General features: G+C 33.2%; 2 protein-coding genes across 3 annotated transcripts; one reads left to right on the plus strand and one right to left on the minus strand.

Moving 5' to 3' along the window:
- The first annotated feature begins 4,925 nt into the window (after positions 1 to 4,925).
- LOC127137378 (nifU-like protein 3, chloroplastic) lies at positions 4,926 to 6,438 on the plus strand. 2 transcript variants are annotated; one of them, XM_051063846.1, is made up of 4 exons: positions 4,926 to 5,263; positions 5,404 to 5,524; positions 5,777 to 6,075; positions 6,153 to 6,438. In XM_051063846.1, the coding sequence occupies exons 1-4, from the start codon at positions 5,150 to 5,152 to the stop codon at positions 6,342 to 6,344; spliced, it is 726 nt and encodes a 241-aa protein (XP_050919803.1). In that variant the 5' UTR covers positions 4,926 to 5,149; the 3' UTR covers positions 6,345 to 6,438. The 2 variants fall into 2 exon arrangements, with proteins under 2 accessions (XP_050919803.1, XP_050919807.1); XM_051063850.1 differs by having other exon boundaries at positions 4,945 to 5,263; positions 5,404 to 5,523; positions 5,785 to 6,075.
- A 4,471-nt stretch (positions 6,439 to 10,909) lies between these two features.
- On the minus strand, positions 10,910 to 11,782 carry LOC127107683 (uncharacterized). Its single transcript, XM_051045000.1, has 2 exons — positions 11,428 to 11,782; positions 10,910 to 11,379 (listed from the first exon to the last, which is right to left on the minus strand). Exons 1-2 carry the CDS (start codon positions 11,780 to 11,782, stop codon positions 10,910 to 10,912), a joined length of 825 nt encoding a protein of 274 aa, XP_050900957.1.
- Positions 11,783 to 14,047: the final 2,265 nt, after the last annotated feature.

Below are 14,047 nucleotides of genomic sequence, written 5' to 3' on the forward strand. Positions count from 1 at the left end.
TGTAAACTATTAGATCAACCATAGCTTGTTGTCTAAGATTTCAACGTCTCTCAAGTAAGAAATGCTCGATTTTGTTCATAGGCTCTACTAAGATTCCAACAGATCGAGTTATTTGCATACAAGAGCAGCGAGAACCACAACAAAATAAACACAGCAAAACAGACAAAAAATAAAGCTCTAGTATATAAAGTGATTAAACGGTAATTCAATATTCGATACAATTGGTCTCTAACAACGACGCCAAAAACTTCACACGCCGCAAGTGCACGATTGTGCGAAGTAGTAAAAGTTATCGAACCACATAGACCAATGGTTTATGTACCGAATTTCGTCCTATCGGTGTATATATATAAAGAAATGGATGATATGAATTTTTATGAAAACAACTTAAATAAAAAGTACTTAAATGAAAACAACTTATTTGCAAAATCACTTAAATTCCAATTGAGTCAAACAAGACCTAGGGTTATGGTTCTTACTCCAACACAATCGCACAATCCAAGTCACCTATATTACGAGAATCCATCATAATTTATAGAAAATAGATAAATATGGGCAATACATGCTTTCGCCAATGCATTGCCCTATCGATGACGAATAATTCGTCTGCTTTCATACGATTGAATTATTCGTCAATGATTCATTACTTTTACTCGACTATAAAATATTCTCAAATTCGTCCAAGCACTTTCGCTGTATTAGACTTGTCAGTTTAAAAACATGCACATCCGTATCGACACATATCCTTTCAGACTACGGTAGATACCTGAGAACACTTTACTTTTGTACAAGAGTTGGAATGTATGAACTCAAGCAATAAAATAAGTTTAAGCGGATCAAAATTGTGAAACGTTTGCATAATGAAAACATGGATCCTAAACCCATAACCAACTATGAGTTTTATAGAGAGAACTAAAACTAGGATAAAATCTTTGGTTCAATGCCCATTACATCAAAAGTATATTAAATCAAATCATTCCTAAGAGCCACAATCATGGGGATCAAAATCAAAAAGGAAAATTTTGAAATCAGCCTCGCCTCCTTGCTACGGCTTATAGCAGCTACTATGGGTGTCCGTAACAGGCCTCTGGTCAATGTACTAGAGATGAAAACTTGGAAACTCTAGGCGCCCTTACTGCTACGACCTGTAGGAGCCGCTATAGATGGTCGTAGCAACCCCTTGGATTTTGAACGGGGAAAATTCAACTTTTAAATTTTTTTTCCTTGATTTGCTTGTTTTCATTCCCTTTTTGTCTAGGAGGCTCATTAGGCCCTAAAAATATCAAGAACACACAACCAAAGCGTAAAATATGGTAAACGGAAGTAAAGCGATCAAAATGCGATGAAATACTAAGTGAAAATGACTAGAAATAATGGTACTAAAACCACTTATCGCATAACCGAGGGGATGGGTCATAAATAAAAAATTAAAATAAAATAAAGTGCACTTAAATGTAGTCGTTGAGATTCAAAGTGGGGTTGATCATAACCTTTTCCCTCGGTTCCTAGCCTAACCGAGAGAATATGTAATTTTTTTTAAAAATTAAAATGTGACGCGTTTATGGTTGCCACATCAGTTGTTTGTTGGCTAAGGTGAAAGCTTTATCATAAAATCTACTACTTGTAGTAGTCATATTAGACATTACCTTCAATATGGGTGACTTAGTGCTTCTTTGACACCAACCTTATAGACAACAAATAGTGACTTGTCAGACTTCTCAAAAGTTGGCACAACAATTTTTGGTCCAACAATTTTTGGTCCATATACAGTCATTAAACGTGTGGGACAAGTGACTTACGAGTTAGATCTATCATCCTCTTCACGAGTTCACCCTGTAGTCAATGTTTATTTGTTAAAGCCATGTTTAGAAAGGATCGGTGAAAAACAAGAGAGAGAAAATAAGAGGAAAATAAGTTTGAAGAAGAAAGTGAGTTATAAAAATTGAACTCTCCCAAAGATATATTTGAAAAAATGAATATGTAAACTCACTTCACATGGATAAGTCATTAAACATAAAGTCCAAAAGGATTATCAACCTATATATATTGATTAAATCACCATTGTTGACAAATTTGTTTGACCCAAAGATCCCACTTGAAAGATTATGGCATACGACCCTTTAAGCTCTGAAATCCTGCATTGTGTGATCCTCATCAAAAGCCTCAACTGATGCCACGTGGAAGACACACATAAGTGCCTTATTGTTTGATCACAATAGTCACATGTAGAAGGCACGTGTCCCGTTTGATGTGTAGTGTGATGTTTACTAGGGACTTAACCATTTCCAAATTGCCACATGTCACATCAAATTTTGGACTTAACCATGAAGACAAGGTTCTTATTGGGACTAGGAGTATCGATAGGAAGTCAAATAAATCCATTAGAGAGAGAAGGAGATCAACTATGCTAAAAGATTTCTATTCATATTAAAGGAGGGGGATGAGGAATTTCAAAAGACGCACACGACACATTTAATTTCAGCAAACCCTGCCTATTTATAATATAATGTTCAAGTTGTGTTATTTAATGAAATTCTTAAATATTTATTTTATCTTTTTTTCCATTTCAACCTATATCACAATATTAACTTTAGCATTAATCAATTAATAATCACTCAAGATTTTTCTATTCTTTGGCATACTGTGGTCTGAATTACATGAAGTTTGTTATAATAGACAAATAATGGATTATTTATGGAATGTTCAAATGAGATGAAAGGTTGTTGAATATGGTGTTTGAAATCCAAGAAATGTATCGAAAGAAAGTATATTACTTTTTATTAAAAAACTTTACTTGAAATAAAAGGAGTGTCTCAAGTTCAAATAGAGCGTAAAAAAATTATAATAAGTTAGAAGTTGAGGTGAATACTCTCATTTAAAGGTTTATTAGGAAAACTTCCTCTAAACCGGTAGAAGAATGAGAAGATTAAGTTGAATAGAAGTTTAGAATTTAAATAGGGATGGTAAAAAAACTTGTATTTGCGAGTATTTGCGGATAAAATTCATCATGGATATGGGACAGATAGTTTAATGGATATCTGCAGATAAAATGAATGGATATTTAAATATTATTTTTTAATGAATACAAATGCAGATTAAATGATACTCATGTTCACGGATATCCGTATCCATTAATAAATTATAAAAATTATTTTAATATCATTAGTTTAATATACTATGCCTTTTTATCTTTTAAAAAAAATTAGTCTTCTCAGTTTTTTTAAAGTTTTCTTTGAAGAAAATCTTTCACATTCTATATAAATTCTATTTAGCCATTTCATATTTAAGTTTCTTCTATACTCCATACCCCACTTCAACAATCTCGCTTTCCAACCAACTAGTATCACCCTTCCTCCATCCAATCAGTGTCTCCTTTCCTACTTCTCTGTCGTTCGCTCTTCCACCATAGCTCACGATCATAATATATTTCATTTGTTTTGGTTAAAATAGAAATGTATGAATATTACATTTGGATCTTATAATGGTTTTGTGTAAAAGAAGAAAATTAATGTGATGGAAATTTGCTGTTAAATTGAGAGTGAATTATATGGATGTTGTTCCGTTCACGAATTAGAAATGGATGTTCCCGCTTCTCGAAGGAACCATAAATGATGAGAGTTTGATAGTTGTTGATATCGTTCACGAATTAGAAATGGATGTTCCCGCTCATGATCATGATTATTTGTAAATGTTAGCAAATACCTTAAAATCCACAAATTATACGCTTAGCGAATACCCTGACAAATATGAGACACACATATATTATATTTATCTAATGGATGTAATAAATTTATGGTTATACTAGATGAGTTGAGTCGGCCAAGTATAAGTCTAAGTTTATAACTAAAAGATTTTTACAAAGAGAATATATTCATCATATAACTATATTATATGGGTCACATTGTACAATTGTACAGTAGGATCTGCAATATTCGTTTAAACTTTACTTTTATGATATAGTAATTTAATCGAAATTTATGATTTCATTAATAAAATTTTCCTTTAATTCATACAATTTTATAAACAAACTTTCGGAGCTGAAATTCCAAAACATATATTTATACATTAAGAATAAATAAATACTTGGAAAACATTGATTTATGTGTTCCATAAATTATTTCAATAAATTATTTTTTGAACCAAAATGAAGAGTGGAATGACAATGGATACCCATAAATATGAATATTAGTCCCTTATTACCCGTCCCATTTAATAAATATAATATCCGTACGCGTCTCATACTCGTTTGAGTATCCGTCAAATGAATCCGTTTGAGTATCCGTCAAATGAATCCGTGAATTTTAATATATCCACAAATATTTACGGATATCCATGAATACTATTATTTAAGTATATATTTTAAAAATATATAATTAACTAATTTTTTATCCCTGTTAAATTTAATACATAATAATAATAATAACAATAAATTATATTCATTTTATCTTTTCTTTTATGAAATAATTGTCCTAGGTTCAACAAAATAATAATATTCATATCCAATATAATAATAATAATAATAATAATTTTAGATTGAATAAATTAATATTTAAATAATTTTAATTATTAACGAATACGGATGTTCGTGGATACAAGTACTAGTGGATATGAGTACTATCAAATCCGTATATGTGTCCATGATAAAATAAATAATTAAATATTCATTTATTTTATTCGTGGATATCCATTAAACTATCTAATCCGTCTCTTTGATGAATTTTATTGTGAATATCCATTGATACATTTTTTTTCTCCATCCCATACTATACTTTCTAAAAGAAAAGTTGAAATAAAAGTTATCTATATATAAAGTGTTGTATTAAAAATATAGGGGTGCATTAGAAAGTCACTAGTTAAACAAATTTGATTTTTAGTCGAGGCCCAAAACCCACCTATTACATTTGGAACCTATGTGTTCTATCCACAAACTTTAGAAACTATTATTTTATTTTTATTTTTATTTATCTTCTAACATAATCAATATCAACCAATCAAGAAAAAACACTTTCTATCATCATCTTCAACCCAAAACATCTTCCAAAAACTAAAACAATTGAGAGAGCATTTTATGTAGCAAAAGTTTCAGTTTCACAATTGTTGCTCATTCTTATGGTAGTTTTGTGGAACTGTTTTTATCACTCATACTCAAATGTTGGGTGGTGCACTCTCAACTCCAACAACTCAACGCCTCAAGTCAACAACAACAACAATTACAATGCTTTATTCATCTCATAGATTGTCCACACAATTTTGTCTCTTTAAGGTACTTTGATGTTCCTGTTTGTTTTTATTTTGTATGTTACTATGATTGCTTAAATTCTGTTTTTTTTTTCTAAAGGATATATGAGTTTTTTTTTTTGTTTATGTCACTAAATTTTGGTACCTGTATTTTTTTTCTTGAAGAATCTTATAGCAGGTAATAGAAGATTTTCCTCTAATGAAAGTTGTTTTCTCAGAGGTCACCAAATTAATATCAAGCATGTTTTTGGGCTTATCTCTCGTCAAGCACCAAGAAACAAAGCAGGTTCTACTTTACTGTCAATTCATTTTTCAATAGTTTTTGCCTATACTATGTAGCACCGACAGTGACACTTCTGGAAAAAAATGTGTCTGATATTGAAACCGATGCTACTGAGTTGATTCATTTTTCAAATTATTATCGGTGTCGGTATCATATTTCTAGTGTATCTGCGTCATAGGTTTCAGCGAATGTGTGTGCCAGTAACATTGTTCCTTAATGGGACTTCATGATTCCAATGTTTTTTTGTTGTGGCAGGATTTGTTGTTTCTCCAAGATGTGGTCTACCACTGACAGAAGAGAATGTGGAGAGGGTTTTGGATGAGGTAAGGCCTGGCTTGATGGCTGATGGAGGGAATGTGGCCTTACATGAGATAGATGGTCTTGTTGTTATCCTCAAACTACAAGGAGCATGTGGATCATGTCCTAGCTCAACCATGACATTAAAGATGGGGATCGAAACTCGCCTTCGCGATAAGATTCCGGAAATCATCGAAGTTGAGCAAATACTAGATACCGAGACTGGTCTTGAGTTAACCGAAGAGAATGTTGAAAGTGTATGGAGATTCAAATTTTATACATCATTTTCTGCATTTCCATATTCTAAATCTTATAATGTTATTCATATTTTCAGATTCTTTCGGAAATTAGACCGTATCTTGTTGGCACTGGAGGAGGAACATTAGAGCTTGTTGAGATCAGTGATTATACCGTTAAAGTTCGGTTAAGTGGACCGGCTGCAGGAGTCATGACGGTTCGCGTTGCCTTGACGCAGAAGCTGCGAGACAAGATACCTTCTATTGCTGCTGTGCAGCTGATAGAATGATGTAACATATTAGTTTGTGTATGTTTTGATAAATCAATACAAAGATGTAAACTTGTCTTGAGAAAAGAAATTCAGTGTCATATAGTTATACATATTTGATTTGAGTTTTGCATAAGATTATGATTAGCTAGCCAATCTACGTTTCAGTTGTCTTAAAGATGAAGTAAGAGGCATTTCCCTTCAATCGTTAAGACATCTTTCACATCAATGATACTAAGTCTGTCATAGACTTTCTCAAGATCATTCTTAATATACTTGAACAATTTTTGGCCTTTCATTTTAGCCAACAAATGAACCATTTTATGAGCTATGAATTATGTGACATTTGTGATGACATTATATGTCACATTATACAAAATTGAGAAACATATTTCAGTTTGTCCACTTTAGGTATCATCATCACAAGCAGAATATTAGTATTTATAAAAGAAACAAGAGAATGGTTATACCATACTTGAATAGACAAGGATTTCAACATTAACAACAGAGTCTGAAATTTATTAAAAAGTTATCAATGTTGACGGTATCTGAGTGATAAATTATTGAAGCATAAAAATAAAATTTAAATAATTAATCAAGCATTTGATTTTCTGTCTTACGGAAGCAATCAAATTGGAAAAAAGAGGAAATGAAGGTTCCACAGCCTCCCTCTTTAAATTTGATGTGAGGAAATGAAGAGTTTGTTACAATAATCAACAATTACAGAGTATATAAGGGCTGAATCAGGATAACAAATAAGATACATTTTCAAACACTTTTTTTTTTATTAATAAAATAGAGATGTCTCACTTACCTTCTAAAATGTATCTCCAAACATATTAAAAGTATTTTTGAATTTTCAAGAGTATGAAATACACCCTTGATGCGTGGAATGAAAAGAGTAATTCCCAAATTTTAACCAATATATTGATTCCCAAAGTAGTTCATTCATATAAAAATATGATATTGATTTTTATCAATATATAACATTTTAATGAAAATTTTAAAAAGTGATCCAGTATCTAATATTTTCCCATATCTCTTAAAATTACGGTTGTGTTAGTGTTGGAGGAATTTTTTTATTAGGGAGCATTGAACATTGTGAGACTTCCTTTTTTTTATAGCAACATCTTTGTGAGAGACACATCATATATTCATCCAAAATCTTAAGGTGATAGATAGGTGGATGAATTTTCTCATTCATAAATAATCAACTCTTTATATTTCCAACCAATGTGAGACTATTATCCATACTATTCACACTTATTACATTCTCAACACTCTACTTTAAGTGTGAGTCCACAATATCCCCCCTCAAGTGAAAAGTCTTCTTATTTCCACAAATTCTTGTCCCGCACAAAACGTTTCTTACTCATCACCCTTATGACGTTGTTGACACTCGATACAAGTAAGCTGATCCCTTTCTCGAACCAAAGACTCGTGATACCCTATGTTATGGCAAGAACTATTAGAAATTTCGAGAAGATTAAATGGATCCAGGTTGAATCATGAACAAAGTCACTTTCCTTAAAAGTATTTCAAGCACTCTCTTTGATGTCTTAGAGTCGGAAAACAAGAATACCCAGGATAATTCAGTCTTTTGATCGAGCCTGCACAAGACAGATGAAGAACTCGAATGCAAGGAAGTGTGTATGAAATATTTAAGAGGATGTGCAAATTTTGAGTGAGTCTTTTTCAAATTCAGAAACATGTATTTATAGGTCATGCATGTGTTGTTTCATAAGTTTGCATCTCTTGATGAAATAACACCTTTTCACCATATATTGCAATGGTTCGCCTATGATCATACAATGCACCACTTCATGAAGTGTTGTATATTTTGAATTCGAAATTTAAACTTAAGCAACGACCAAAATCTTGGAGCAATACTTAGGATTAATTTACAACATGTCGGCCAAAGGCCGGCCGCCGGAGTGTCGCCTCATTAACATCGTGAATAGTCTGATTGCTTCGATGCGTCGTGCCTAAGTGCTCAAGTGCCGCCTACAAGCCGCCACTAGCGCCTCTACGCCCACGCCCTCGGACCCGGTCCCGGAGCTGGTGTCGCCGGTGACTACACCGGCGAGGGGTTGTTCGGATGTGACATGTGGCATAATGCTTGGGACCACCACATATGTCCATGTGACACTTTATCCTCTTTGGCTCCTTTGGTGAGTTTAATGTTTCAATGTCTTTATAAATGCTTTTAATGTTAGCTCCACTTTCTATGTGAGACTATTTGCAATGCATTTATTGCCATTAACTCAAAAACCTAATTTTGTCATATTGAAACATACTCATGACAATTATTGTTTATAATTTCCAACAATCTCCCACTTGTTCTAATACTGACAAAACTAATTCTAAAAAATGAGATATAAAGAGTGTTAATACAGTCAGGTATCTTTCGATTTAAAACTTAACCTTTGTGAGGATAACACAAAGTTTAATCGGAATATTAGATAACAATGCTTATAAACCATTAATCCATTTGATTAGACCGGTGTTACCTTACACATACTCTTTAAAGGTTCTTCCTCTACATATCTCGCTTAGCACTCATTTATGGCCTTAAGATATCCCGTTTCATGAATTTTCATGAGAGAAACTCCAACTCTCACTTTGAGACGGCACCAACTCGAAATTTACATAGGTGAAGTTCATGTTGTATCCTTTTCCATGAGATACTTTTCCTCAGTTATGAACTTCATTAAGAGGTTTTAAAAACCTCAACCCTCTATTTAAAATAGTCAACATTATTTCCCAATGTCTGACTTACATCCAAATCAATGACTTGTTGTTACCCATTGGATCTTGAAGTTAATGTTCTGTTAACATAAGACTGGGTTGCTGCCGTCGTTGGAAGTCTTATTCAAGGAGTTTCAACCCCATGCCTCTCGAGGTTGTTTTTACTAAGTCTCTGGCCAGTGACTTAGTAAATTGATCGGCCAAATTATAGTTTGTTCGTATATAGGTGAGTGAGATGATTCCATCCTTAATCATTTTCCTCACAAACGAATTTCTAAGTCCTATGTGCCTATACTTTCCATTGTACACTTTGCTAAATGCTCTTGATAAAGTGGTTTGGCTATCTCAATGCATCATCACCTTTGAAACATTGTCTTTAGCCAATAGAACTTCCAACAGAAGATCCCTCAACCATTCTGCTTCTTGACCAGCGGAAGCAAGAGCCACAAACTCTGATTCCATGGTCGAAAGAGTAATGCATGTTTGTTTCTTGCTCTTCCAAGAAATTGCTCCTTCAGCTAGTGTAAATATCCATCGAGTTGTAGATTTATGATCTCCAACGTTAGATATCCAACTCCCGTCAATATATCCTTCTAGTACGACAGGGAACCTACCATAATGAAGGCCAAGATTCTATAATTACATTAGTCTCTAAATTTAAGAGTCTATATGCTTTACTATTTTGTGTGTATCCTACAAAAGCACATCTTATCCCTCGAGGACCTAACTTGGTTCTTTTAGGATCCATGTCCTTTCCATGCCTCATATGGCGAAATATCGATTTTTTAAAAGGAATTCTATTAATTATATGGCAAGCGGATAATAAGGCCTCACCCCACAAATTGAGGGGTAATTTAGAATGCATCAACATGTCATTCATCATCTCTTGATATGTTCGATTCTTTCTTTCAGCCATGCCATTTTGTTGCGGTGTGCGTGGTGCCGAACATTCATGTATTATGTCGTGTTCTTCACAAAATGCATCGAATTCAGTAGAAAAGTATTCACCGCCCCTATCACTCCTAAGGACTTTAATACTTCTACTTAATTGATTTTCCATTTCTTCTTTATAAATCTTAAAGGCATTAAAAGCATCACCTTTATGCTTTAAGAGATATACATGTGTGTATCTAGAAGAATCGTCAATGAATATAATAAAATATCTATTTCCCCCACTAGTTAACATGCCATTGAATTCACACAAATCTGAGTGTACAAGATCAAGTAGATTTGTATTTCTTTAAACACTTTTGAAAGGTTTCGTAATCATCTTTGATTTGACACATAATTCACATTTTTTGAAATTATTTATATTACATGAAATTAATCCAGATTTTTAATTAGTTTTTTCATAGAACTGATACCGGAATGTGCTAGTCTATTACGCCATAGATAAACAAATTCAAGCATGTAAGCGAAAGTAGAAATTTCATTAATAATATTGTCGGCAGTACATAGTTTGATCATTCCTTCAGTGGAATATCCTTTTCCAACAAATACACCATTACAGGTCAATATAAGTTTGCCCGGTTCATAAACTGATTTAATGCCCGATTTTCCCAATAAATCCACACTAACAAGATTCCTATTCATGTCCGGGACATGAAGCACATTAACGAGAGTGATTTTCTTTCATGAGGTGAAGTTGAGTTTGACTGATCCGGTTCCAACAACTTTAGATCGTACTTCATTTCCCATCTGCACTTCTTGTCCATCATTTATCTCAGAATAGGTTTTGAAAGCAGCCTTGTCATAAGAGACGTGCACCGTAGCGCATGTATCATACAACCAACCTTGAACTTTGCCTTTGATTGCCATAATTTTGCTCACTGTAGCAATTATGTATCATTTTCATGAACTGCATTGATCTTATTTTTTGACTTGTTGTGCCTGAAATCTCTAGCATAGTGTCCAGGTTTTCCACAAACAAAATATCCGCTTTTCGGACCCTTATGACCTCCAGCATTCTTGAACTTATTATGTTCCTCCTTTGGTCCAAGATGACTCTTTATGCCATCATGTTTCTTCTTTCCTTTGGTGCTCACGGCATTGGCTTTAGAAAGACCCGTAGATTCTGATTTCTCCCTCTCCTTCGATTCCTCCTCGATTCGAAGATGTTTCTGGATTTTCTCCAAAGAGAATTCCTCAGAACTGTGCAACAATTTCTTTCTGTAGCCTTTCCATGAAGGTGGCAATTTTGCAATGATTGCACCGACTTGAAAGGTCTCAGGGATGTATATTTTCACCGCTTTTATTTTATTCACGAGGACTTGCAACTCATGAACTTGGGGAAGAATGGGCTTGCAGTCTACAAATTTAAAACCAAAATATTTAGAAATTAAAAACTTCTTCGTACCTTCCTCTTTGGCCTTGAACTTGAATTCGATGGCTTTCCAGATTTCTATTGCAGAGGGATTATCCGTATAGAGGTCGTAGAGACGATCAGACAGTGTATTCAGAATATGTCCATGACATAATAGTTCGTCCTCCTTACGTTTCTTGCACTCTTTCTTGACTTCTTCAGATTCATTTTCTGATGGTTCATGAATTGGTGCTAAGTCAGGATCTAAGACATAGTGAACTTTCAGGGCAGTCAGTAGGAATGTCATCTTGTCTTGCCATCTGGTATAGTTGGTTCCATCAAAGCGATCCAACTTGACAAGATCTTGATTCATGACCTTGATGCTTAAAACTGTAGCGTCGGAAGCCATTGTGTAAATACTTTTAAGACTGTTAGAAATTTCGAGAAGATTAAATGGATCCAGGTTGAATCGTGAACAAAGTCATTTTCCTTAAAAGTATTTCAAGCACTCTCTTTGATGTCTTAGAGTCGAAAAGCAAGAATACCCAGGATAATTCAGCCTTTTGATCGAGTATGCACAAGACAGATGAAGAACTCGAATGCAAGGAAGTGTGTCTGGAATATTTAAGAGGATGTGCAGATTTCGAGTGAGTCTTTTTCGAATTCAGAAACATGTTTTTGTAGGTCATGCATGTGTTGTTTCATAAGTTTGTATCTCTTGATGAAACAACACATTCTCACCATATGTTGCAATGGTTCATCTATGATAATACAATGCACCACTTCATGAAATGATGTATATTTTGAATTTGCAGCATGTTGGCCGAAGGCAGGCCGCCGGAGCGCCGCGAATAGCCTGATTGCTCTGATGCGTCGTGTCTAAGTGTTCAAGTGCCACCTACAAGCCACCACTATCGCCTCTACGCCCACGCCCTCGGACCCGGTCTTGGAGCCAGTGTCGTCGGTATCGGCGAGGGGTTGTTCGGATGTGACATATGGCATAATGATTGGGACCACCACATATGCCCATGTAACACCTTATCCTCTTTGGCTCCTTTGGTGAGTTTAATTTTCAATGTATTTATAAATGCTTTTAATGTTAGCTTCACTTTCTATGTGGGACTATTTGCAACTCAAAAACCCAATTTTGTCATATTAGAACATACCCATGGCAATTATTGTTTATAATTTCCAACAGTTGACACTCGATACAAGTAAGTCGATCCCTTCCTCGAACCAAAGGCTCATGATACCCTATGTTATGGGAGTTTTTTCATTATGGAGCATTGAATATTGTAGGACTTTCTTTTTTATAGCAACACCTTTGTGAGAGACACACCATATATTCATCCAAAATCTTAAGATGATAGGTGAGTTAACTCTCTCACTTATAAATGCCAAAGTCTCCACATTCCAACCAATATAAGACTATTACCCATACTACTCACACTAGGTGTACCACATATTTCAAAATTTCTAATTAAAATAAAAACAATATTTTGGATTTTACCAGATACTTCCAAATTGTCGATATGGTGCCGAAGATTTTAAAATTGTTGGTATAACTCTAAGATTTTTGAAAAATAATAATCCTTTTTTTAAAATTTTATTGATTAAGGAGTATTATAGTAAAATTGTTTGTAACATGAGATGTCACACGCAATCTAGAGATGAGAATTTATTTTGTCACCCCCACAGTTTAACTTGACTCCCCCACGTGAGAGATATTTTTACATAATAACGTTTGTGAATTTTTACGTTCTTAAAAAATTGTTTGTTTTTCGGATTTATGAAAAATTTGCGAGGTTTACTTGATTTTTGAAGAATTTCATGATTTTTTAACGTATTTTTGGGATCTCATGAGTTTTACCGGATTTTTTATATAAACTACCAGATTTTTAAAAAACTATGAGTTTTTACCAGTTTTTTAAAAAATTCTATGAGCTTTTATCGAATTTTTCAAAAAAAAAGAGTTTTTATCATTTTTTTCAAAAAATCTACAAATTTTTACTGGTTTTTTCAAAAAATATATGATTTTTTTGCTGAATTATTCAATTATACTATCAAAATTTTCAAAAATATATGAGTTTTTATCGGATTTTTAAAAAAATCTGAGATTATATCATATTTTTTAAAAAATCCAAGTATTAATTTCAGTTTATTTTTTCTATCTGAAATGAACTGTCGAATTTATCAAAAAAAAATATAAAATATATAAGATTTATCAAAAAAAATATAGAGTGTTAAATTAATTTTTTAACACTAATAAAAATACAAATTGAATTTTTAAAATATATTACTGAATTTTTTAATTCATATCGAATTTTTCAATTATATTATTGGATTTTTGTTCGCTGTTTTTTAATTAAATTTTGACAGTGATAATTTTGCAATTATAAAAATATGTAAGAGTGTTAGATAAAATTCTCCGTGTGCAATAGACAATAGTAGCCTAAAGGGAGTGGATTTAGTTTGGCCCTATTTAAATTGATGCAAGAAGGAAAACATGAGAATTGTACTTGGCACCCAATTGGTTAAACTTGGCAGCCCACATTACTAGCACTTTTACTATAATAGTCCTAAATTAATATTTTGATAATTAATACCAAATTAAAAAAAAACGCTATAAAGCCTATGATATTAAATCAGATTCTTCAAAAAAAATCGATATAAA

Source organism: Lathyrus oleraceus, chromosome 1 (assembly GCF_024323335.1).
Source record: "Lathyrus oleraceus cultivar Zhongwan6 chromosome 1, CAAS_Psat_ZW6_1.0, whole genome shotgun sequence".
Classification (NCBI taxonomy): Eukaryota; Viridiplantae; Streptophyta; class Magnoliopsida; order Fabales; family Fabaceae; genus Lathyrus; species Lathyrus oleraceus.